Source organism: Festucalex cinctus, chromosome 21 (genome assembly GCF_051991245.1).
Source record: "Festucalex cinctus isolate MCC-2025b chromosome 21, RoL_Fcin_1.0, whole genome shotgun sequence".
Taxonomy (NCBI): domain Eukaryota; kingdom Metazoa; phylum Chordata; class Actinopteri; order Syngnathiformes; family Syngnathidae; genus Festucalex; species Festucalex cinctus.
The window spans coordinates 5276710-5302083 of NC_135431.1; the positions used below are offsets into that span (position 1 = coordinate 5276710).

The window sequence follows — 25374 nt, forward strand, 5'->3', positions numbered from 1 at the left end:
ATTGTTGCGATTTTTTTTCATTCAAATTTAGAAAATACTAATCAGTAAGCTTGTAGAGTGTAAGATTTATATGAAAATGTATTATTTATTTATCTGAAATTTCAGTCTTATAGAGGTTGTAATCTGTTTCATGTTTGAACAGCATTAAAATAAAATATTAAGGCTTAATGTTCCGTTCATATAACATTCTTCCATGCTCGTGTGAATCCTTAAAAAAAAAAAAAAAAAAAAAAAAAAAAAAAATCGATTCTGCCGATTATTGAATCGATTCGAGAATCGTGCGATGTAGTATCGCGATATATCGCAGAATCGATTTTTTTTTATTTATTTTTTTAACACCCCTAGTAGTGGAATATAGTCATGAGAAAAACATCCCGGTCTCATCGCCAGTCTATCTATTAGAATCCACACTGTAGTAGTACAGTCACTGGAAATTCTACCAAATTTTCATCATACAAGTAAGCTGACTCATGAGCCTGACATTTATAGTAGCACACTGAGGGCCCCGGCCACCCGCTGGTGGCAGCTCCAGCACTAAGTGTATCAAGGCATTGTGTCAGCAATGAATAGAGTCCACACTGTTGCTGTCTGTCGGCTTTCTGTTCACACCGAAGGGGATTTCGCCTCCGCAGGCTTCAAACCGCTGAGTCAAAGGGTCACCGCGTGTGCGAGATTGCAGCGATTTGTGTGAAGCGTGCGTGAGTCACGGCACTGTGGCGACACTCCAGACGCCATGTGTTTCCTTCCACGCGCTTCGCCGAGGAACAAATGTGCCATCTTTTTGACCGAGCGCTCACAAGCGGCGGTTGTCTCGCTCACCGTGTGAGGATGAAGGCGGTGAGGGGAGAAGGGACGCTGGCCATGTGGAATAAAAAGTTTGTTGTTCCAAAAGTGACCCGGTTGTTCAAAGAAATATACTGTAAATTGAGTCATTCATTTCCACTTGTGACAACAGTTTGAATAGCTAGATTTAGAATCAAAATCAGGTTCATTAACCAAGTATGTCAAGGGTGTCAAAATTAGCGCGTTAATTTCTGAGTTAAAGTTCCTTTCGCGCAGTGCTTCTCAATTATTTTCTGTCAAAAAGAAGTTATAATTAAGTATAAGGAAAGAAAGCTACTGTACAGTCTGATATAATGATATGGACTGGGTCTTACTGCGAATAGTAAAAAACATGAACTGCCGGTCATTAACTCATTTGCTCCCAATAACGTGTAAATATGTTTTTTTTTAATGTAAATGTCCCAAAGACGTATTTATACGTTTTTGTTTTTGTTTTATGCTAGAGCATACAGAAGGCTTTGATGCAGCCTCTCAACTGCAAAGAACGGTTGCAGAAATGGTAGTTATTACACAAACGGCCAGCAGGTGGCAGCAGAGCAAAGGAGATCAACCAGGGCCATCTAGAAAGAAAGCTAAATTACTTACAATTTTAAATAGATTTGAGAAAACTGATGAAACTTAGCACTCTTCTAATGCTAATTGCTGCAAAAAGGAAACAGATAGAAACGTACTTTTTTTCCTGATGAAAGAAGAGACTTTAATCTTTCTTTTGGTAGGTTCCATGCTTTTATAGAAATTGAACACAATAGTCTGTGGGCCTTGCAAAATCAGTCAAAATCCAGTAAAACAGCCGGGAGCGAACGGGATTGCTTCTGTGAAAATGGCTGGGAGTGAATGAGTTAAAATTGCTAAGGAGAACAATTGAAGAATAAAATAAATTTTATATATTCATATATATATATATATATATATATATATATATATATATATATATATATATATATATATATATATATTTACACGTACTGCTCGAGTGTCCCAAGGATGGATGGATGGTGTAGTCGTTTGCATCTTCAGTTACTGAAAACCTCAAGTCAATCACAGACTCGCCGTCTCCTCCCACCATGAACACAACTTTTGGAAAGTTGAGGGGTGGGGGGGAAGTCTCCCTCTCGCGATAGCACCTTGCTTATGCAGCCGCCATATTGTGTGACAGTATTTTGATTCGTATCTACTGGAAGTGCGGAAAAAGAGAAAAGTGAAGGGCTGTCGAGGGGAGGGGGGCTGAAGAAGAAGAGCTGTCAAAAAGGTATTCCCGAGTCTGTCTAAAAGCGGAAGGCTTGGGGCTGGCTATCCCTCCCCCGAGCGTTATTTCGAGGACACATTAAGGCCCGGGGCCTCGGAGCAACTTAGCTTTTTTCGTCTGCCTGATACTAGCTGGACCTTTCTCGGCTTCTCCTGTGCCAGCGCCGCGGCCCTCTGGAGGTCCGGCGGCGTTCAGGGGTGTAGAAGGCGGCCCGAGGAGCGGCGGCGGAGACGGGGAACGTCAAGTAAGTTGGCCACAAGAACTTTTTACCTGTTAGCACACACCCCTGTACTATTACCAACAATAATGATATTCCTTTATGTGACGTTTAGAAGTACTTTCACCACTTTTCAGCGATAAGCGCTGATAAATTTCAAACTTTATTTGTCGGGAAAAAAAGCGAGAAAACTTGAGAGGTGTGGAAAAAAGTTTCTGTATAACGTTACAGCAGTCGGCTAGCTACGTTAGCCAACTAACTTTTTTTTTTTTTTGAAGTGGGAGGCTCAGTCTCAGGCAGGATACAGTTGCTAACTAAAAAGTCCTGAATGTCCTGCATATTTTCAAATAATATTTCGGATCGTTAGGCTTTCTGATACGACACGTTGGGTTATTTTTTCCCATTGAGCTCAGTCGAACTGTCTAAATGGATGGAAAGGTTAAACAATTAATTGATGGCTGCGCCCATTACCCACTGTTTAACAAGCCTTTAAATCAAGTTACTCCTCTAGAGTAGTTGCTGTATTAAATGCACACTGGTTGGGTTGAGTCGTGTATCACCTGTTGTTTCACCACTACAGTAATGATATGTCACGTGTGAAATCTCACCACAACATCACGGTGAGAGACATTGCAATCAGATTTAAATGCTGTGTTTGAATTCAGTTTACATGTACTAAAAGTGAGGATAAGTCTCTTGCCTTCCCGTCACTTGTGGAATCTTTATTTATTTTTTGGGGGGTCATGCAACAGCTCAGTAAATGTCAAAGGATTAATTTTGCATGTGCATTGACCTTTCTTTGGCTCTTTGCATCTTATTTATTACAACACATAGACCATATGATGTCAGCATGCGACGTTAGAACAAACCTTTTCTTCAGTGGGTTACACATAAGCTCAAAGCATGCAAGGGCCACCTTGAAATTCCTCTCCTTTGATTTATATAACCTGATCAAAGCCAATCCATCAGTGTAGCAGTTACACCGTGAAACAAAAAATCAAAATTTTTTCATGATGTTGTGGCCTAGTGCCCGGCTAAAATGCATCCGACCCTGTAATGAGCAGCAACAACATATCTCACATTAAGTACCAAAACAAGAACAATCTGTGCTAAGATGACCTTGACAGAGCAGAAAGTGGAGCAATCTTGTGTCCATTTTGAAGAGGTTTATTCTTACCATATTACTCGTAAATAGTTTCTTTCGATTTACTCGTCTAGAAAAACTCTGTAACATGTAACATTCATCCATATTCTATCCTACTTATAGGACAGATATAACCAAACATAGACAATAGTGCTATAACAATACACCATCAATCCGATATTTCTTTGTAATGTAATGTGTCTTTGTGTAAACAAAACAGTCACGTGACATTATTGTATTATATTTAGCAATATACTGTAGTGCCAATACATCGTATTGAGTAAATCAGAACTAAAATTAAAAACAAGCTTTCGCTCAAAACTCGGGCTGTCGTTATCAAATGTTTTTAGAATTGATTTTTCTGTTGATTATGGTTTGGTCTGTAACATGTCAGAAAATAAGGAAAATGTTGATCATTGTTTTGGAATCAGAATTTTTTTACTTTTGTGAGGCTGAAATCAGGGAATTTTGACTTTTTTTTTTTTTTTTTTTGTTAAACAATGGTGCTAAAGTATTAATTGATTAACCAAACAGTTGCCAGTTAATTTGATTATCGATTATTTTGTCACCTCTACAAAGAAAGCAAATATAATATAAAAAGAAGTGTTTCTCTGAATCTTGTTTGGAGTCTTTCCGGTGACATATTTATTGTTGTGGCTGAGACAGACTTTTCCTGAGAGGTAATGGTAGGGGTTGGCATCTCCGTCGGTCTGTCACTAACGAATCTTTGAATCAATTATCTTCTTGAAACAGGTGCTCACACAAGTGTCATTTGCAAAATGTAGAATACACTCTAATGCATTCAAACACCATATAGTGTGTTCTACCTAGCTATGCCCCCGCACACACTGGATATTTAATCAATCCAGTGTGCCTTTTATTTATACAGTTCATTTTATAAAATAAAAGTTTGACTGTATATATTTATTTATTTCTTTGAGTGAATTTTTCCATAGTAAGCTAGGTCTGAAACTAATGATTATTTTAATAATCGACCTTGACTTGCACACCTTTGTAGTTCTATTTGCTACTATACTCCTTTTGGTGATATTATGCTTTCCAAACCATTGCTGATGGTTATTTAATGTCTATTGATGATGACAGATAGATTTTGATACGCTGATGATATTGCGGTATTATGTGATATCATGCATGCCTCTGTCAATTTATAGTTGAGGATATTCACTCAGCACAGTGGAAATAGGTTTCTTCAGTTTTAGGCTGTTGGGATGCTGGCCGACTTCCATTTTGCTCTGATTTCGAAACACTTTTTCACATGAAAAGTAATTACATTAAGCCTTCATTAGTCCCACAATGAGAAAAATTGGGAAAGTGGATTGTAATTGCATGTCTATATAAACAGTAATACAGTCTCTAAGGAGATACATTTTAAATTGCACACATGGCTACTTCAAAGTCCTGTAAATTGATCGCCCAGCCCTAATGACGTGTATGTTCGTTATTTACGGGCTGATTATGTGTGGGCTGCTGCCTGCATGACTTTGAAACAACAACCTTTCAAACACCTACAACTTCCAATCTGTTGTCATAGCTATAACTACGTATAATCATTCATTAGCTGCTTGCGCATGCAGTGACTAGCAGTCAACATTGCGCTCCCTGACCAATACACTTCCATGACCAACCGTTTATAGGTGCAGAGTCTTAACTGAAGCCATGTGTGCCTCTAGATGGGCAATTGCTTGCTTGAAGGCCTTGTGAGTTTGTCACTCGTTTAGAGACTCAGCTACGCAGTTCGGAGTCTGTTAATTATGTGCTAAATCAGGTTTTTAATTGAGGATTAAGTAGTTTTGCATAAGGCAATGCTGGTAATTAATTTGAACGGATGCTGTCAGGCTAATACTAATATGTGTCAACGTCACTACTACTGCTGAAACCCTGCAGTGAAATTGCTAGATCATGCTTGTTGAAGAATGAGGGACACTTGTTGTATATACAAATATGGCTGACACTTAACCAAGCTGAGTGAATGGTATTCTGTCAAAAGCTCTCTACAAACACCAGAAACCTGAATAAGATCTTTTCAATAACTTGCTGTTTGGGCCATTGTTGAGTTACCTGGAAATGTGCGCAAATAAAATACAGTGAATATTTGCAGTCTTGACTTGGTGAATTTTATTTATTTTATTTTTTTTTAAACCTATCATTAGCTGAATAACTTGCTTGTTTGCTGTGCATCAGGGCTCATAGCTCTCACACTTGATCAAATCAAACGTGCATTATTTATTTATTTTTTTACTACAATCATTAAAAAAATTCATCCACGACTGCCTATTAAATTGTAAATATAATTAATTGTTTTTGTAAAAAAAAAAAAAAAAAAAATTCTTTTTCGGTTGCTTCTTCAGGTCTTTTCGGTGCGCTGCTGTTGATATAGCACCTCCATAATGGTACAACGCAGCAACTGCAGTTAAAATACATTGCTGCCGAGCTGAATCGGTGACACGACTTGAGTGTTTTCTTTCTTTAGGGGACCAGAATAGTTGTTGTACAGAGAATATGTCGTTTTTTGATGTCAATATGAAGACTATTAGATCCACATTTAATTATTAACCTTTTGGGTGACAAAAAGAATCAGATCGGTGGAGGATCAGTTTTGGCCAATCCACGAGGCTGCAGCATTGCTGTTTTTATCGGATAGGAAAATGTGGTATCGAGCCATCCAAGTAACAATGCAAACTAATTACTTAAATTGCTCTTGTAGCCAGTGACGTTTGATCGTGTGCTGTTTGTTCAAGGTGTACTGTACTGTGTCAAAGTTTCAGAATAGGTTCCTGCTGTGGTTTAAATGAACTACTTCATGTGCACGTTTCATTTTGCATCCGGAGGAAAAAGAGAAGTACCACTACCACTAACTTACCTATTTTATTTCCTGAGAACACACATTTACATGCACAGTTGAGTCCACTACTACTAGCTCGACTAAAACGTAATACCAGATTGATTTAGTGGTGGCTTCATATCCTGCAAACTCCTCTATCTGGATCCATGGATCACTGTTTCGGTTGTCTTACGACAACTGATCCATGACTTTTATGCGATTGCCGGCTTCCCCAAAATTGCCGGTGTGATTGATTTAGTTTCCCTCTTACAATTCCATCACTTCACGTGCTTCATTTTGCATTTACAGTGCTCTCCAATATGTCCCATGTTGACTAAAGCCCTCTTTTAAATATGGGATACAAGATGTCGGGAGGTATGCAAATCAATCACCACAAAAACGACAAATTCCCAAATATGGCCTTACGTATCCAAACTGCCTTTCTTTCTTTTTTGATACAGAAACAAAAACATGATACAGAATTTTGTTGGTATTTTTTTGGAGGACCTGGAACAGACTAATAGATGAGGGTGATTTGCATTATAACTGTGGTCACAGAACAAATTGCTTGTAAGTCAAGGTAGTACTGTACTGTACACATATTCTAGCGCACACACGACAGTCAAGCCAAAACATGTTTGGGAGCAGAGGAGCAACATAATGTATTACGTAGTATGGAAACCAATATAAGAAACCATCTGCGTGAATAACTGACTTATCAAGATTGACACGTTCTGGAACTCACTTGCACATGTCTTAGCAGTGCTCTCTTGTAATTCCTCCTGCAAGCACAATTAATGCATATTTCAGTCCTTAAAACGTATCATGTATTGCAAACACCAAACAATTGAAACTGGAATATATGGCAAAAAAAAAAAAAAAAAAGAAATTGATTAAATATACAGTATTGCAATTTTGTGTGCAATTTCAAATACTGCTGTAAAAAGGTAGTAAATGAGGGAATAAATAAATTTATTGGGGGGAAAAATGTGCATAGATTCATGATGCATCAACATGTCATTATATTGAATTGTATCCCTTGATTGCCCAGAGAAATTCAGCTAATTAAATTATCTCAAAATAGTGTTCTCCAGAAAATTAGGCATGTTGGAATAATTAAAGAGTCGACTTCTCATGCTAATGAAGTGTTTTTCAAGTTTCCTTTGGAGAACCTCTGCTATGAAATAGGATAGTAGCACAACCATCAATTAAAGGAATATTGTAGTCTCTGCTGGCTTCCTTTGGATGTAGCACTTTATCTAATTGGATCCAGAGTACATGGTGTGTTAAACAGGCGTGTGTTGAGAGACAGCAGTGTTTTAGCCATTGTGGCTTTGTTAGTGGCAGTGTTAAGATTGGAGCATTGATTCCCACCCTACATTTTTCAAGTTTTATTTGACAATAGAAAGGACAAATTCTATCTGCCCTGGATTCTGATTGTTGTACTGGACAGCGATATGTTTTAGCCTACTTTGCATCCACTTAAAACTAGTACAAGTTGCATGAATCTTACAAAATATCATTTCATATTTTTAATGAACAGTCAAAATTGACAAAGACGAGATTTTTTTTTTTTTTTTTTTTTTTAACGCAAAAACTTTGCTCAAATTTCCCACTGGCTCATTGTAACATTTCCTTGTCCTAGAGACCCACTTTCAGAAATACCCATTACTGCTTTAATGTCATGCAAAAATCCACTGCTTATCCTAGTGTTGTTTTTCTTACATCCACTTCTGCAACAATTTGAGTGACAGCAAACAGGAATATGGTTAAGCCCTTATCTTTAGCCTGTATGCTCCTTGAAGGTGCAGAGAGAGACCCTGACAAACACTTCCTGTGATAAGAACTTTCTTACAAACACCAGTTTGCATTTTCACATTCAGCTTCCTCTGTGTTGTAAGATACTGTTGCATTGTGTTGTAAACAAAAGATGCTTAGAAGAAAGTTACCTATCCAAACAGTTACTTACTTCCTTTGTTGCTTTTCTTTGAATTATAATTAAACTTTGCAGCAGTTAGGTGTACTTTATTGGTGCAATGGTTTAGGTGCATTCTTAGCTATTGCAATTAGTTTAGTTTAGTTTTTTTTTTCATAATGGATGTCCCCAAGACATGTGACTGCCTTTTATTGGATGGACAAATTGATAAGACCTTACAAGATCCAGTTTAGATGTGATGAAAATGGTATTACAAGAAAGTTGACCTAGTTTGGATTCTCCTCCGCCGCCCCTTTACTCTAAAAGACTAGTCGCTGCACTGATAGCTCCCCGAGTGTTTCCAGAGCTTATGCGACATCCTGAACCTGCATAATAGTCTGGGGGAGGTTGAGAGTAGTCTGGTGTCCCAGTTTGTCTACAGCTTAATACAATATTGTAGGCAATGAGGATGCATTGACAATTTAACATACACAATTGTAAAATTCTTTATGGTGACATAGTATAGATACCATACCTTGGAAACAAATCACATTCAAAATGGTGCCAAATCATCCAGACCCTAACAGAGCATGATGATTAGATTTGTTCAGTGCTTTAGGCTCGCTTATGCATTCATAACTTTGTCATCTTATTGTCTTTTGATTCATATGCTTAGCACTGAATATGCACTATAATCCAAAGTGATAGATGTTCCAGTGTAAACTGTTACTTACTGTACAACTTCACCTTCATTTTAGGATTGTGACATAGAAGCGCCTATAAAGCAATATGCCTACAGTTTACTCATCATGTGACCAAACAGAGTCAAGATAAGTACAGTAGGGGTGTGCTGTTACTGCTCTCGAGAAATGCTGTCCAACCTTGTTATTAAATACTTGATGTTTTTAGCACTTATCTGTAGAGCCCATTCTAACTAGCTGCTTTTAATTGCAAAAGTCCAGGCTATGCATAACAATATAATGTAATAAAATACTGATGTGGAACAAAAAATATGGGAATTGTGTTTTATAACATTTTAAGAGCTTGGTGATATCTGTGCTAGCTTCTGTGTGGAAATTGAGAAGTTGATTAACTAATGTTTTCCTAAATAAAGAATAGGCAATGTTGCCAATGCTCTAATGGTTTTCATTAAATCTACATCAATATGAAGATTAGTAAGGACTGAGAATCAGTATTCACGAGCATGATCCCATTTGCTTTTTTTTTTTTTCCTGATACAAAGCAAATGGCAGGCTTATCGCTGCACTGCTTATCCTGTTGCAGAATTCTGGCACCGTGTCGTCTCCAACCCCCTCACAAATGCTTCCTCCTCGATGCATCACAGAATGCTTGACTTATTCTGAGCTGTTTGTAAATGCCATGGAGAGGCTGCTCTGTCCTTCATGGCTGCCCATAGTCTTTCATCTCCCAGGTTGTTGTGCTCGCTAACCATGGGAAAGGGCTTTGATCTAGCCTTCTATCAGTAAGAGTGTGGGCCTCAGGCTCTTACATTGCTCCCTCGCTGTCTCACTCTGAAAGCATATTGTCAGGATGTGGTAGAAAGTAGAGTCCACCCTACTGAAATTCCTTTAGTTTGTTTGCAGGGTTAGTGCTCTAATTCAACACCAGCCAATGTTTTGCACATTTTGCATCCCAGAGGTATAAGCACCTAAGAACAGAGTAGAGAACCACCATAACTGTTTGAGAAGTGATTTCCCCATCTTCTGATGTGTTTTTGTACTGGCACATACCACTGGTTTGGGTGACCAGGTAATGACAAAGCAGAATTGGGGATCTGTTGTTTTACTTAATGTGTTGCAGCTGCTCTGCATGAGTTCATCTACCACCAACTGAACCTTCCCCTATGGCAGGGGTCGGCAACGAAGGCCTTGTCTACACGTAGCCAGGGTTTTTGCAAATGGGAGATACTTTTCTGCATTTTGGCCTGTCATTCACACGTCCCCGGGGATTTTTTAGGTTTCAAAAAACGCCGACCAAAGTGGAGATTTGAGAATTTCTCCGGATTCACGACAGTCGTAAAAACGGAAATTTGCGTCATCGCTCCAAACACACAGCAACTCACACACATACCTCAAGCAGCTCTCTTCCATTGTTTACGGCAGGTGTCCTGTTCACCTGCTCTGTATCATATGCAAAATCACACAGCTCCACGTTGGACGAGATTGAAGTACTGGGTGAGTGAGCAGAGTTGTCCAAGTCGTTTGATTCAATGCCAGAAAACACCTTAGTCACAAACATAGTGATTTCCAGCAAGTTGTAATTCATAGTCATCCATTTTATGTACCAGAATGTTTTGATGGTGATGTAAAAAATTGTTAGCGGTGGCTTACGATGGTGACACAAGTGTCAAATCCAACTGCAGAAGCCTCCTCCAAGCATCCGAGGCAGGATGCGCCGTGCTGCAATATGATTGCATTTAGGCCGTGTGGATCAGTCAGCCCATCATGAATGTATTTCTTGTGACGTGGTCACATGATCACTTGCATGAGCAGCCACGGGTGCCTGTATATAAATACAGCCACCCGATAAGCCGGGTAACCCACAAGGAACTGGAGAGCAGCACTGTGATGCAACATGCTGAACAAAATTGCATTTTAAGCAGAACAGCTCATTATCAGCATCCCTAATTATCATTTTTTTTCATCAACTTCACCTGGTGAGACACATATAATTGGCAGTGGGCCAGTTATGGCCCACGCGCCACTAGTTTGCCGGCCACTTCTCGAGGGTGTTGTAGGGATATCTCAAAGTTTGCTCGGTGCATCTTTCTTTGTACTGCTTTGGGAGCATGTGTGCTGTGGATCAGTTCATGTTGTGGAGCCCTGGCATCCTATGCACACCTGTTGGTGCCAGTCGGGACACAATCAATGTCGTGTCCCTCCTGTCGTTTGCTGGCTCCAGCACAGTTGAGGACTGCTCTTAGAAATACCAGCTGCGTATTTGTGTTTGTATGACAGATATACTGCATGCACCGCAGGGGACCACCTCAACTTCCCTGCAGAGGCCGAAAATGACAATGTGTTGCAATGACTTTTTAAAAATCTGATTCTTATATACCATTTGCTTTTGACAGCTAGTAAAGTCACAACACTGTGGTGTGCAATTGCTGACTGGAAGACTGTGATGCAGTTTTATGTGCTGAAATTGCTGACAAAACAGTTTTATGTACAACACCTCATAACTAGCAACCGAACAAGCTAAAAGCTAGCTTTTAGCTCTGTTGTCAAATTCACTTTAGCTCGAGAGGAAAGATCAGTCACAAAACTAGACAACAAAGTTAAACTGGGCGATATAGCTTAAACATTAGAACACAATAATCCAAGGACGTGTGCTGTGACGATATTTTTGAGAATAGGGGAAATAATTATTGAACAATATATTTGTGCTTCGGAATAACAGCATTTTTGTTGCACAATGCACACAATATTTAACCTGTCTTCCTATTCCTCAACCTGTGAAACAAAATATATAAAAAAAATAAAAAAAATAAAAAAGCCGGAAAAGCATTGACATTATTTTAATTTGAACAGCAGCAACCAATATAAATTTTAATGCATGCCAAATCCCACAGACTCTATTGTCAAATCTTAATATGCAGTGTGAGTTGAATGACTTGGGAGCTGGATAAAGGCAAAATGGCATTTCAGCAGTAGAGGAGTAACATGACTTGGCTGCTGTTTGTCTTTTGGTTGGCCTCAAGGTGGGGAATGATACTCCTAGCAGCTGCAGGAAGCATTTCCGGCTGCTTGTTTTCTTCTCAGCCAAGCGCATTGAGGTCATCGCAATAGAACCAATGCATCAATTCTGCCACTGTTTCCATACATACGGACTCCTATTAAGATGGAATTATTATCAGTGACGTGCGGTGAGTTGACTGCTGAGTCACTGACTCCTCTGGAGTCAAAATAGAAGATTAGCCAATATTTCAATTTTAATTATGTTTCAATCAATAACACACTGTTCAACAATGTGATATCAAGGAAAAAACAAAAGAATATTTATGATAAGGTCAAGGTGCACTAACAAGACCTATTGTCTGTGAAAGCGAGGTACTCTGATGCTGCATTTTCGGTTGAAATTGATTGTGTTGTTTTTTTTGTGTGTTTTTTTTAAACGACCAGTCATCGAGGGTTTTTGCATGTGTGTGGTGGTAGGACTTGATTACACAAGTGCTGTAGTGAATTGATGGAGTGAATTGACCCAATGAGAGAAGTTCTGCTAATGTCCTGCAGTCTGTGTTCCTCAAAGAGCATGTTGACATACTGTAAGTGCTTTTCATAAGGCAATAAAGGGTGAAGATTTGAATGGTGCATACTTGGCATGTCATCGCTAAGTGCCCCAGTGCAAACTATCTCATTGTGTTCAACTGCCAAGCAGCGTGTTGAGATGACACTGCCAATCTAGCCTCAAATATAGGTGGACAAAATCACCAGCGTGAATCCCTGTGCCCCTCAGCTTGAAGTCATGGAGTTAAACTTTAATTACATGTCAGTTTTGTGTGTGTGTGTGTGTGTGTTTTTTAAAATATTTTCTTTTATTTTGATTCTGACCTAGTGTAATGACGTTGTCTGTGTCCTCCATGTTCTGTTTGTTACTGAACAAACAGTGAAAACCCGTTTTAAAAGGTCATATTTATAGCCAGTATGGCTGCCATATCGATTTCAACCTCACCTCCTGCAGTATGTTTGATTGTATATGGAAGCATGGGATGGGCAAATGAACCCACTGTGCCCAGCAAGATGTCTAGATTGTTAAAACATTTGCAATGGCAGTAAAGTGCAACTATACTTTACAGTATGCAAAAGGGTAAATAACACACAACTTTGATGTGGTTTATAGTAGGATGGGAAGACTGTCTGTGTGCCTACAACTCTTCGAAAGCTAAGCCATGTGGTTACTTGACTTACAGTTCTGATTAGTGAATTAATTATTCACAGAAAGTTAATATTATCAAATGCAAATTTAGAAGGAGTATACATGTGCCTAGGGCCCCACATCACTGCATTGACACCTGCAGAAGCCAGGGGAGCTTATTTTGACTCTGCTGGGCAACAAATGTGCTCCAAAGATGCCCCGTCATCCAGAAAGCCATGACAGAATGTGAAGAGCTGGGAGGGAAAGTAGTAACTTATTAGCATTCATGTTGAATCGTGGGCAGAAACCTGATGTGCATTTGAGACTCCAGGGCTCAGAATTTGTCTGGTGTTTATGGCTTTGTTATCAAGGATGTGTCAACCTGGGAAACTTGTGCCCTTGCCTGCTTCCTATCAACCGCCAGTTGCAAGCTGCGGTACTGAAGAATTTTTGATTTCCTGTACACACACACACACACACACACACACACACACAGCCTCACCACCACCAATATATTCTTTTCGACACACGCACATTTACACACGGGAACATCAACTGCTGTTTTCAAAAGCGGGCAACTAAAAGCTGAGCAGGCTGTCTTGCAAAGTTGATCCTAGTTTTCTGTGCACAGTTTGGAACAATTTGGGTTGTGCACATAAAATGTGGTTTTCTGTTCTGGTGGAGATGTGTGGATTCAAAGAACAGTCATGTACAGTATGCAGCCCTGTGCGTGCCCTAAATCTATCACTGCTTCCCTTCCCTAATTATGGTGTAGTTTTAAATAAATGATCAATTATTTTTCTATTTTAAGTGCACAAAGTGGTACCAAGATTTCAGATTGGCCTTTCCACAAGATAAGGTTTCAGGAAAGTCTTGATGAAAAGCACAGCTGTTTCAGGTTTGCACTTACTGTTTACCTAGAGGTCTATTTGATTTAGTCTTTTGACTTGAATATGGTTGGAAATTCACTTAGAATCAATGTAGTGCCGGAAAATAATGGTGAACACACAAAATATTGACCCTTTGGGTGTTTTCACTTAGTGGGGGGTATTCACAATTGTTGCCAGTAGGGCTGGGGAAAAAAGTCACCAATTAATGGACAAAATAATTGACAGATTAGGCACAATGAAGCAGGCAACCCCAAATGTCGAGTTGACATATTTTGGGTGTACTTGCAGGTTGTAATGCGTGGAGGCTGATTTTGCCATGGACGGGACAGCAAGCGGGACAGCAACACAAAAAAAGGGAGAGCAACTTACGTTAGTAACATTTATTTTAAACTAACAACAAAAAAAGGAGCGGGCTCGACGCCACCGCGCATTACCAAAAGACCGTTCAGGGAAAAATCCTGGGAAATACAAAAAAGAAAGGCAAAAGGAAAAACTACTAACACACAAAGAAAAGAAAGCACCACCTTGTGGTGCGGTGCCACACTGCCGATTGTTACAAGTTTACCACAGACATGTTCTTTGAGCACTTTTTTTTTTTCATGTTGAAATGTTAGCAAAACTCATGATCATATACTGCATCATTGTGACCTAAAAAGAGGTTTACATAAATTACATTTACTTTGTTTGTATCAAACGGTTCACTTTCCTTTTATCCCCTCTCTGTCCCCAGCAGAAGATGTTCGAGATGAAGGCTTTGAGCTGCCCCAACTAATGCCACAGTGCTCCGACAAGAACAAGTCGTCCTGACCTGGCAACATACGAATGGCCCAGGGAAGCCACCATATTGACATTCAGGTTTTGCATGACCTGCGCCAGAAGTTCCCTGAAGTCCCAGAGGGTGTTGTGTCCCAGTGTGTTCTGCAGGTAAGCGGATTTTCAATCATTCATGCAAGCAATATTCAGGGGCGGATACAAAGTAAATTCAACATGGCTACACCAAGAGAGACGGTAGTGAATGACTTGTGTCAATATTGCGGTAAAAGCTTGATGATTCGTGTGATTATAGACTTCCGGCGCCGAAGAGTGACGTTGCTAACGAAGATTACGTCACAGCTCATAAACCAATATGAATGCACCGTTCGTCTATTTTACATGTGCAAACCTACACTGCAACATCCCCACAATCTATTTGTAATTTAGAGAGAAAAAAAAAAAAGTGATTCAACCGGAATGTAATAACTAGGCACGGTGGTTGAGTGGTTAGCACATCCGCCTCCCAGTACTGAGGACGCAAGATTGAGTCCGGGCTCCGGCCTTCCTGGGTGGAGTTTGCATGTTCTCCCCGTGCCTGTGTGGGTCTTCTCCGGGTACTCCGGTCTTCTCCCACATTCCAAAGACTTGCATGGCAGGTTAATTGGGCGCTCTGAATTGTCACTAGGTGTGCTTGCGAGTGTGGTTGGTTGTTCGTCTCTGTATGCCCTGTGATTGGCTGGCAACCAGTTCAGGGTGTACCCCGCCTACGGCCCGAAACCAGCTGGGATGGGCTCCAGCACCCCCGCGACCCTTGTGAGGAAGAAGCGGTTCAGAAAATGGATGGATGGATGTAATAACTATTAATTGTGGATGGATGGGTATAATATCAAATAATTATAACCTAATAAGTAAATTAGCCTTTGTGTTTTTTTGTTCTCCGTCTCTCTCTTTCAGAATAACAACAATCTAGACGCGTGCTGTGAATATTTGTCCCAGGTCAGTCCAGGCTACTTGTACAGTGAAGAAGGAAACATCACCTTTTCTGACGACCCCAGCTTGACCAGGCTCCGTAATCACATGACCCAGCTGAACCTGGGCCTGCAGTCTCAGAATGTGCATGTGGCCCCAGCGCGAGACGGCCTGAGAATGAACGGCAGCCGGACTCTGGCCCATAGCCTGAGCGAAGGGCCCCTGCAGACAGGCCAGGCACCGAACAGTAACTTCTTTCAGCAGGAGCCGCAGTCCGCTCCAGTTGAAGGGCCCCCCAGTCTCAATGTGTTTAGTGCGATGGAGCCCTCGCGCAAACCGCAGCCTCCACAGCACCTCGGACTCTACCCTCTGGGTGTCAAAGGGACGACCATGGGTCTCCAGCAAACACCACGTTTCAACCCTATTACCGTGACGCTAGCTCCTCATATTCAAACAGGCCGCAACACTCCTACTTCGTTACACATACATGGCGGGCCACAGTCGGGTCTAAGCAGTCCACAGGGTAACTCTATCTACATTAGGCCCTATCTAAGTCAGTGTGGTACGACGCGGCAGAACCAGCAGCAGGGAGGCAGGGCCCAGTATAGCCCCACCTCTCAGCCTCAGCAGCAGATCTATCAGATCTCTCATCCTTCGTCCTTGTCGGGGTCATGGTCCGGGCCTCCGCAATCGTCTTCCTCACATACCTCACAGCATCATGCCCAGGGCCACCAGACATCTCATGTCTACATGCCAATCAGCTCGCCCACAAATTCCCAGGCACCCTCTGTTTTCCCGTCTGGAAGCCAGCCGTCCTCATCTGGTGTCTCGTCGTCTTGCTCGTCTTTGTCGTCGTCCTCCTCTTCCTCGGTCATGCCCACCTCGCTGTCTGCTATTAGCCAGTACAACATCCAGAACATCTCCACCGGCCCACGAAAGAATCAGATCGAGATCAAACTTGAATCTCCTCAGAGGAGCAACTCCACCACCACAACGGCTGTGCTGCGAACAGGTGGCGGGTCACGTTCCTCGTCCACTTCATCCTCCTGCCCTTCCTCCTCTTCCTCAACTGGGGTTTCTACTGTCCCTAGCACCCCGCTCTCTATTGGAGGCTCAGGTCTGAGCCGTAGCCAGCCCACTGTTTACATCTCTGCTAGCCCGCCCACTGCTGCTACCACGCCTTCTGAGGAGGCTGTCATGGCCTCAGCTGGATCCCGTTCACAACCCAAGTTTTACATTTCAGCAAATGCCTCCAGTGATGACAGTGGGGGTCGGAACCCTCCCACAGTCTACATCTCAGCTAACCCTCCGCTGCAGGGGCCGCCAGGTGCGAGGAACATTGGGGGCCAGGTGAGCATGGGCCCCGCCTATATCCACCACCATCCACCTAAATCCCGGGCCTCAGTGGGAGTGGGAAACACTGCGTCCTCGCCACGTGTGGTGGTGACTCAACCCAACACAAAATATACTTTTAAAATCACTGTGTCCCCCAATAAGCCCCCTGCAGTGTCCCCCGGGGTTGTGTCTCCTACTTTTGAGCCCAACAACCTCCTCAGCCTACCGCCAGACCATCATTTTGCGGAGCCAGACCCTCTCCATCTCTCAGATCCCCTTTCACCACACAGCGAGAGACCAAATGAGCCTCGCAGACTCAGCATGGGCTCTGATGATGCAGCATACACACAAGGTAAGCCACTCGAGATAGCAATTTCATGAATGGACAGCTCCCTAATGAATAAGCAGGTTTAGCCTCAACTGTCTTGTATCAAAGGAAAAAAAAAAGTCACTCAACATTAACTGTAGCAGTTTATTACATTCAACGCAACTTCAGTGTTTTAAGTGCAAGGGAAATTGGAGACTTTGAATTGCCGTATTGTACATGTGACTGTGAATGTAAGTTGTCAGGCTGTCTTATGTGTGCCCAGCAAATGACTTGTCCATTTTTGCCAAATTTTAGGGATACACTCACTGTCCTTGTGATGGGCACATGCTGTGTACATTTTGAATGAATTTATGTATTTTGCCACATGGTTTAATTAATGCAAAAAAAAAAATGGGCTAACATCAATCCTTTACCATTTTGAACATTTTGATCAAAGCTTTACTATCAGGTCAAATTAAATAGGCAAAAGCTTGGAACAAAATTATTGGCGAAGGTCTGTCTATCTTTGTATCTGTTTGCATAGTAGTCTGTTTATTGTTATTCTTCATTTCTTTACATGTTTATTATTTATTTTTAATTATTCAACTGTTAAAGAAATTTAGGCAAAATTTCACTGCAACCATGGAAAGGTGCTGTTGATTCAGTCTTAAATAGTTTATTAGTTTAAAGGTCACATATTATTCTATTTTTCCACATACTAAGATAGTTGTCAAATGTGTAAAAGACATGTCTGTGACATGCATTCGTGAAAATTGACTTTGGATTAAATATTTTTGCTGTCCTCAAAAAAACAACAACTCTGTTCTGAACAGCCTGTTTTAGGGGCGTGTCACTCTTATCTAAATAGCTGCACCAGGCCACACCTAGGCCATACCCCTCTCTCTCTTGAAGGGCTGTGATTTCAGCTCCTCTAGCCATGTGCTAATGTTGTGAATGGAAACGACTGGCCATGGTAAGCAAAAGCAGTGTGGTACAACCGTACCAATTTGAGCCAGACAAGTCTTTTCCACATTTCAGAACTATTTTAGTAAGTGGAAAAGTGGCATAACGTTTTACCGTAATAAAAAGTAGCATAATGTTACTCCAGAGACTGTAGCATTAGTTTGTCCCGTGAGCCTTATTTTGCTGTGAATGAATGCAATTTGCATGGAGGCCTTGGGCTTTTGATTGTTACAAGATTCAGACCATTAACCTGGGTGATTCAGGAACTGACCAGCTCGAGATGATTTACAGAATTATGATTTGGAGCCCAAAAACTTGTCGGTTTTTGAAAATGACACTGTTATTATTTATATCTCATCGTTACAAAGCGTGAACGTGTTGTAAGCGTTCATGTCAGAGCATCTGCATGACATAACAACAATGGCGGACCACTGTGCTGTCTACAAGCGCATGATGCTTTAGCATTTTCAAACATTTTTATAGGCTATTGTAAAAGGAAATCATTCTGCCAATGTTATTACATAGACCTTTTTTTTTTAATGCAAAGAAAAAAACATACTTGGTCATTTTCACATAAACATACCCTTATTAAAGTTTTGACATTGTTATGGTTTATTTTAATGCTTATTTAGTAAATGCATGTGACTGAAGAGTGAACTCTTCTTTATACAACGTGCACATTAGTTTTCAGGATCAAAGTCTTGTTGTTGGAGCCATAATAGTTTTTTTTATTTTTTTTTTTACCCCCGACAACTCTGAATTGTTTTTCCATTTGTCCCTGCCAAGAAGCTCATTTTACCACAAAGTGAGCTCTTTTTAGAATCATTTGTTGTTGTGAATGTAAAGTCAGTTTCGAAAGCAGTCTGATAAAAGCAAAGGTGACTTATTCTGAGCCCCTGTGGGATGACTCTAGTGTGAGTTGTCCAGTAAATTCTGCGTTTGCTGCGACTGCAAGAGCCCAGCAGATCCTATAGTGAGTCAAATGTGTCGGTGCACACAAGTGTTTCCTTATTTGGGCTTTTGACTAAATTACATGTGAGTCACTGGCTGTGATTCTTACATTGCAGTCACTCCCAACGGGAGGGTCTTCACAATGGGCCTCTTTTGCTGACCCCCATCGGCACCGTGCTCTCTGCTTTCCCTTCAAAATATCGCAGCGGATCACGGTCTTGTTTTTCTGACCTTATTTAAATGTTGCTCATAAAAATTCAAATCCTCACCACTTAGCTGTGAATTGTATACAGTACATTAATTCAGACTTATGGTCATGTTTAGTTGCCACAAATGTATTCATTCCATGAAAGTCGTTTGTGTTCAAATGGATGGTTTCCCAAACGAATAATACATGCTGCAAAAGCCCCTTTGATTCTGTTAGCCTGTAGGCTCAGCTGCATCACACACTCTTTCAAAGGTAACACTTGTCACCTTATTACACCGTGAGGTTGCAGACATTCCAGGCTTTCTTACCTAACTAAATGATGCACAGGCTGTTAACATATCTGAGCGGTACTGTGCTTCTTTTTCTCAGCATTGTTGGTCCATCAGAAGGCCCGCATGAAGAGGCTGTGGGATGAACTGGAGCTAAAGAAAAAGAAGCTGGAGAAGCTAAAAGAGGAAGTCAATGAGATGGAGAATGACCTGACAAGGAGACGACTGGAGAGATCGAACTCTGCCTCCCAAATTCCTTCAGTAAGCTTATTTCCATGATTTTACAGAACGAGCAATGGACAAAGATACAGTGATGGCCTGAGAAAAAGAATGTCAATTCGTCAATGATGCCAACTGTTGGTGAATGAGGCCCATTGTGCACTGGCAACCTTTGCCACTCCCTTTCTTCTATTCCAGTAATACATGCGGTGCCTTTATTGAAACAGACGCGATAGTAGTTACGGCTTCCATCAGAGGGCCGTTTTGAAAAGAGGTGGCAAATCCAGCAGGAAGTAAAAACCCTCTCACAGTTCGGCTTCAGCTAAAGGTGCTTCTTCTGAATCGACCAAAATCTGATCGATCTAAAGCCAAATTGTGGCATGTATTTTACTTTGTGGCCCTGGACTCCTCTGGTTGTGATGGTGAAACCAAATAAATGTTTGTCTCATCGTAGGATTCACCGCTCAGTGAGATACAGGGTTAATAAAAGCACAAAAAAAACACACACAAATTTTCAAGGATTAACCTAAAATGCGCTATAAACTTTACCTCAACCTTTAACCTTCTCTAAACTTTTGATTTAAATGTACATGTCCAGTTGCCTCGTGGCTAATTAGTTGATCTGGTCTCATTCTCAGATTGAGGAAATGAAGCAGTTACGATGCAAAAACAGGTTACTACAAATCGACATTGACTGCCTCACCAAGGAAATTGATCTCTTTCAAAAAAGAGGTAAGTGTATCTCTTGTAATGAATAAGGCTTAGTGTGTCTGATGTGCTGAAAATAAGCCTCGGCTGTTGGAGGTCAGGTAGGGCACGAGCCCGGGGCTTGTCACATCCTCCCTGCGCATGCTGACAAGGTGCTACTATTGTAATGTTAACTACCGGTTCTTCCTGAATTGCATCCTGTAGCTGTTTAGTAACATGGGATTTATTGGCCCTCCGAGCACACCCCACTGCTGACAGAAATAAAGCCAGAAGCCAGCCATTTTGATCAAACTTGCATGAACATTTAGATGTGAGCTTTTGAAAGTTGATACAGGCAATAAATTTCATCAGTAATGATATCACGTCATTGTGAACTACTTTCCAAGTTGTGATTGGTAGTTAGATTTAGTGTACTTAAAAAAGTAAATAAATAAAATACTGGGCGTCAATTATTCATACATTTTAATGTTTTTTATCCCATGGTTCCTGTCTAAATGGCTGGTGTCCACAGTACACACCACCTCATTATGAGATTCAAATGCAATTCAGAATCTGAGAAAAGCTCACAATATTATAAAAAAAACAACAAAAAACCTTGTGTTAAAAAAAAAAAAGCACAGTATTGTGTTTTTGTACATAATAACAGCAGTGAAAAGGAAATATAGACTTGACCATTTTATTATGTGTATAGTGTTTAGTATTTGCTGGTATATATATATATATATATATATATATATATATATATATATATATATATATATATATATATATACTTTCTGAAAATAAATATTTGCTTGTCATGGCAATGGCTATATTGTGTTATTATTCCTTTGTTTTGTTTTGTTTTTTCCCCTTTGTTTAGTCTGCTTTGTGCAGGAAATTGCATATGCAAAGTAATTTTTTTGCACAAAATTCAGGTCTAGCAAAAATTGTATTTTAATATATTTTTATTTGTGTTCATCTGTTTGTTCACACCAAAGCTATTTTTATTTTGGACTAACCAAATTGGAGTACAATGTTCAGAATCATGCCCACGTCAATTGAATGGTACCACTTAGTTGAAACAATAAGCAAATTTCTCTTCATACTGTATTTTTCCATGAGGAGAAATAAGAGGATGGATCAGTTATTTATCAACTATAATTTTGATTTGTAGCCCAGCATCATTAGAGCAGAATTAACTATTTGAGGGAAGTCAAACTCTGTTTAAAATAAATTGTGAAACCACATTTATGGCGTCTGCTTAAAATGTTGTAACCAGAAATGCAAATCCACTTTTAAATGCAGTTTAAAGCTTCAAAGCTTTCTCTATCTATTTACAGGACCACATTTCAATCCAAGCGCAAGCCATAATTTCTATGACAACATTGGATTCGTTGGTCCTGTCCCACCAAAACCCAAAAGTACTTTATCAGTTGGTAAGTTGAGGAGGATTGCATGGTCTGCTTGCCTAGTCTCTAAATTATTATTATGTACAATTTATCAATGCAGTGAATGGCGTGATACAGCATACAGTAGTTGAATATCATTGTAAACGTTTGTTAAATTAATTTCTCTCTGAGAGTGTCAATAAGAACGTAATTATCAATAACTTTATAAAGTATAAAGGATGTGCAGGCATACAGAGTGTGGTCAGTTTTTGTACCTGTAGCAGGTATAAAATCCTCTTTAACTTGTCCTCATTTGGGTCACCGGTGAGCTGGAGCCTATCCCAGCTGATGTTAGGCAAGACAAACCCTAGATGGGGCTCATATAGACAAAAAAACATAACAACCATATAGTCTCCGCTACCTTATTGGTAACATACAATGGGAAACTGCATAGGTACACTAGCAGACAGTCAGCATCTATGTGGCGGTGTTGTTATGCTTTAAGCAACCGTATATCTTGTAATGCATGGAGGCTGATTTTGCCATGGACGGCGAAGCGGGACAGCAACGCAAAAAAAGGGAGAGCAACTTACGTGAACAACATTTATTTCAAACTATCAACAACAAAAAAGGAGCGGGCTCGACGCCACCGCGCATTACCAAAAGACCGTTCAGGGAAAAATCCTGGGAAATACAAAAAAGAAAGGCAAAAGGAAAAACTACTAACACACAAAGAAAAGAAAGCGCCACCTTGTGGTGCGGTGCCACACTGCCGCTTGTTACAATCTGAACACTCATATAGACAGACCATATAATAGTCATGTATTCTTTATCTTCTGTGAAGAATGACTGATATTAGTGCCACATCGAATGAGCATCACAAACTGCATTGTAGGCAAAAGTGTGACAAGTCATTTTTATGTTTTTATCCATCCATCCATTTTCTGAATATGTATATTATTATATATTGCTATTTTTCTGATTAAAAGCTATTATCATTATGAATTATTATTTTTACTTATTTGTTTATTTTAAGCTGGGATGTTTTTCTCTTTGCAATCACTGATGTCAAATGTCAAGTCGTGCATGAGGGCTTGTGAAATCAGGGCGGGGCAAAATTCTGAATTGTCTTGCGATTGACCCCTAAATTCCAATTCAGTTCTTGAATTTGAATTGATATGGCAAACAGGAAGCAGAATTGCAGTTCAAATTTGAATGGCAATAAATGGAATCCAACTCTACTACCTGGAAATCAAATTCATTCCGACATCATGTGGGGTGGAGTCACTTTAAATTCAAGTCCATCCGCTGAGCTGAATTGAATTCTGAATTTTGCCCAGTCCCTGTGCGAAAAATGTGGAGATGCCAACTGTTTGGATTCGATGCACTCAGCGTTGTTGTGTTCCTCTTCCATGGCAGACAATAAGAGTCTGGCGGAGCAGGAGGAAGACGAGGGGACGCAGTGGAGCTGCACCGGCTGCACCTTCCTCAACCACCCGGCCCTCAACCGCTGTGAAGAGTGCGACCTCCTACGGGACTTCTGAGCCAAAGAGGCCGCCACGTGCCCCTCCGCCTTCTTTCTACCACACTTGAATCGGGGAAAACAAAAGGAGCTTTACGATTCTTTCCCTAGTTGGATGAAAACCCGAATGGGGTGGTAATCATCGTGCAGCCTCTTTCCTCCATTTTTTTCTTCTTTTTTTTTTTTACCCCTCTAAAGTTTGCAGAAAACTGTCCTCCTGAAGGTTTGACTGGATACTGTTTACAGCTTGTTTCTTCCTAAAGGCAGGCACAGTTGGATAATACCTCACGTTAGACACTCAAGATTGTGTGGGGTCCTCTTTATTTTCACGCTCAACGTCCCCCTCCCTCATGGAGGGCGGGGATGCCTTGCTGCTCCCACTTAACAGTATTACGAGCGTGACCCCTTGCAGTGTCACACGTACGTACGCATTTTGCCAAACGCTGTTTTTCCTCGCGCGGTGGCTCGTCTGGGATTCGGGAATGTCGGGCCGCCGCACTCTATCTGAAGGGAAAAACTAACAGACTACTCGTGGACCTGGTTTGTTGTTTCGAGAGGATGTTAAAGGGCAAACTGGCAGCGTCACTGCCTTTTGAAATGTGCCTCACCGTTTTCCAATATGCCATCCTTTGATGTCAAAAATGAGAAAAAAAAATGCATGCTTTGTGTACAGAAAAGTCCCTTTGTACTGTACATAATTTTAGAATGTGCTTTCTTCCTCACACTATGAATCATTTGTATTTCCTGTAAGTATAGCTTAATAGACTTTGTTACTTGTTTAGTTTCCCTTGTATTAAACCTACATGACACCCCCCACCCCCACCCTTTATAGGCATGTCAATTTCTGCGAGGGTTGCAGGAGCAGGGAAAAAATCTCGGTCATCAGAAAGCGCCACCTGCAGCGGGTTCGACGTCACTCGTGTCACTGCTCGCAGTTCTGTGGACCATCTGCAGAGGAAGTTAAGCAACATTTTTTTTTTCCCTTCTTCCCAGAACACACAAAAAAAAAAAAGGCCAGAATTCACAATTACAATGTGCCTTTTTGTGACAACTGGAATGTGGGTTTAATATTTTGGGGACAGCTACACCTCATTGCAAAAAGACATTTCCAGTAATCTTCACATCTGAATGCTCCTCAAACAGCTAAAAAAAAAAAAAAAAAAAAAAGTTTGTCCTATTTGTTAATGTGCGTCTATTGTGCTTCTTTTTTGTGGTACTGAGGTTCATAGTGAATATGTCAAAAGTGTCCTTAATAAAGGTCAGAATTTTTACTTTGAGGGAAACTATAAAAAAGCACAACTTGACTGTTCACTTTGTTGTACTCTTATTTTATTCTATTTGGGCTCAGTTCATTCTCAAGCTTTTATTGGTGGGGGTGCTTCTACTTCCATTTCAAATTTTTTTTTTTTAAGATATATTTTTACCTAATTCCATTTAAAAAACAAATTCATTTGTATTTACTTTAATTAGAACAATTATTTGTATCTTATTTGTATCTTTTCATCTATATTGCCAAATTTTAAATCCATCAAAAGTTAGAGAGAAAAAAAGAAAGATGCCCCTGAAGCATTTAATGCCAAACATTTGTCCTTTTTTTCTCCAGACCAAAGAAACACATATCGGTGTGAAGAGACAGTTTATTTGGTTTTATCAAATGGAGAAAAAAAAACAAAAACGTGTCTTTTTGTTTTTATCTGGGAAAACTCTTTGTAACAGATAAGTTATTTGTATAAATAAATAAAAAAAAAAAAAAAGGAAATGAAATCTATTCATATTTTTGGGAAAGAGCGTGCGTTTGACTGTGTTGTTTTGTCCACTAGGTGGCAGT

At 40.4% G+C, this 25374-nt stretch overlaps 1 protein-coding gene across 5 annotated transcripts; it reads left to right on the forward strand.

The window, feature by feature from the left end:
• Window positions 1–1852: 1852 nt before the first annotated feature.
• On the forward strand, window positions 1853–24857 carry tab2 (TGF-beta activated kinase 1 (MAP3K7) binding protein 2). 5 transcript variants are annotated; one of them, XM_077510970.1, is made up of 8 exons: window positions 1853–2092; window positions 2221–2333; window positions 14703–14896; window positions 15680–17381; window positions 19828–19988; window positions 20585–20678; window positions 21977–22072; window positions 23444–24857. In XM_077510970.1, exons 3-8 carry the CDS (start codon window positions 14795–14797, stop codon window positions 23566–23568), a joined length of 2280 nt encoding a protein of 759 aa, XP_077367096.1. In that variant the 5' UTR covers window positions 1853–2092; window positions 2221–2333; window positions 14703–14794; the 3' UTR covers window positions 23569–24857. The 5 variants fall into 5 exon arrangements, with proteins under 5 accessions (XP_077367096.1, XP_077367097.1, XP_077367094.1 ...); XM_077510971.1 differs by having other exon boundaries at window positions 14706–14896; XM_077510968.1 differs by having other exon boundaries at window positions 1853–2333.
• The last annotated feature ends 517 nt before the right edge of the window (window positions 24858–25374 follow it).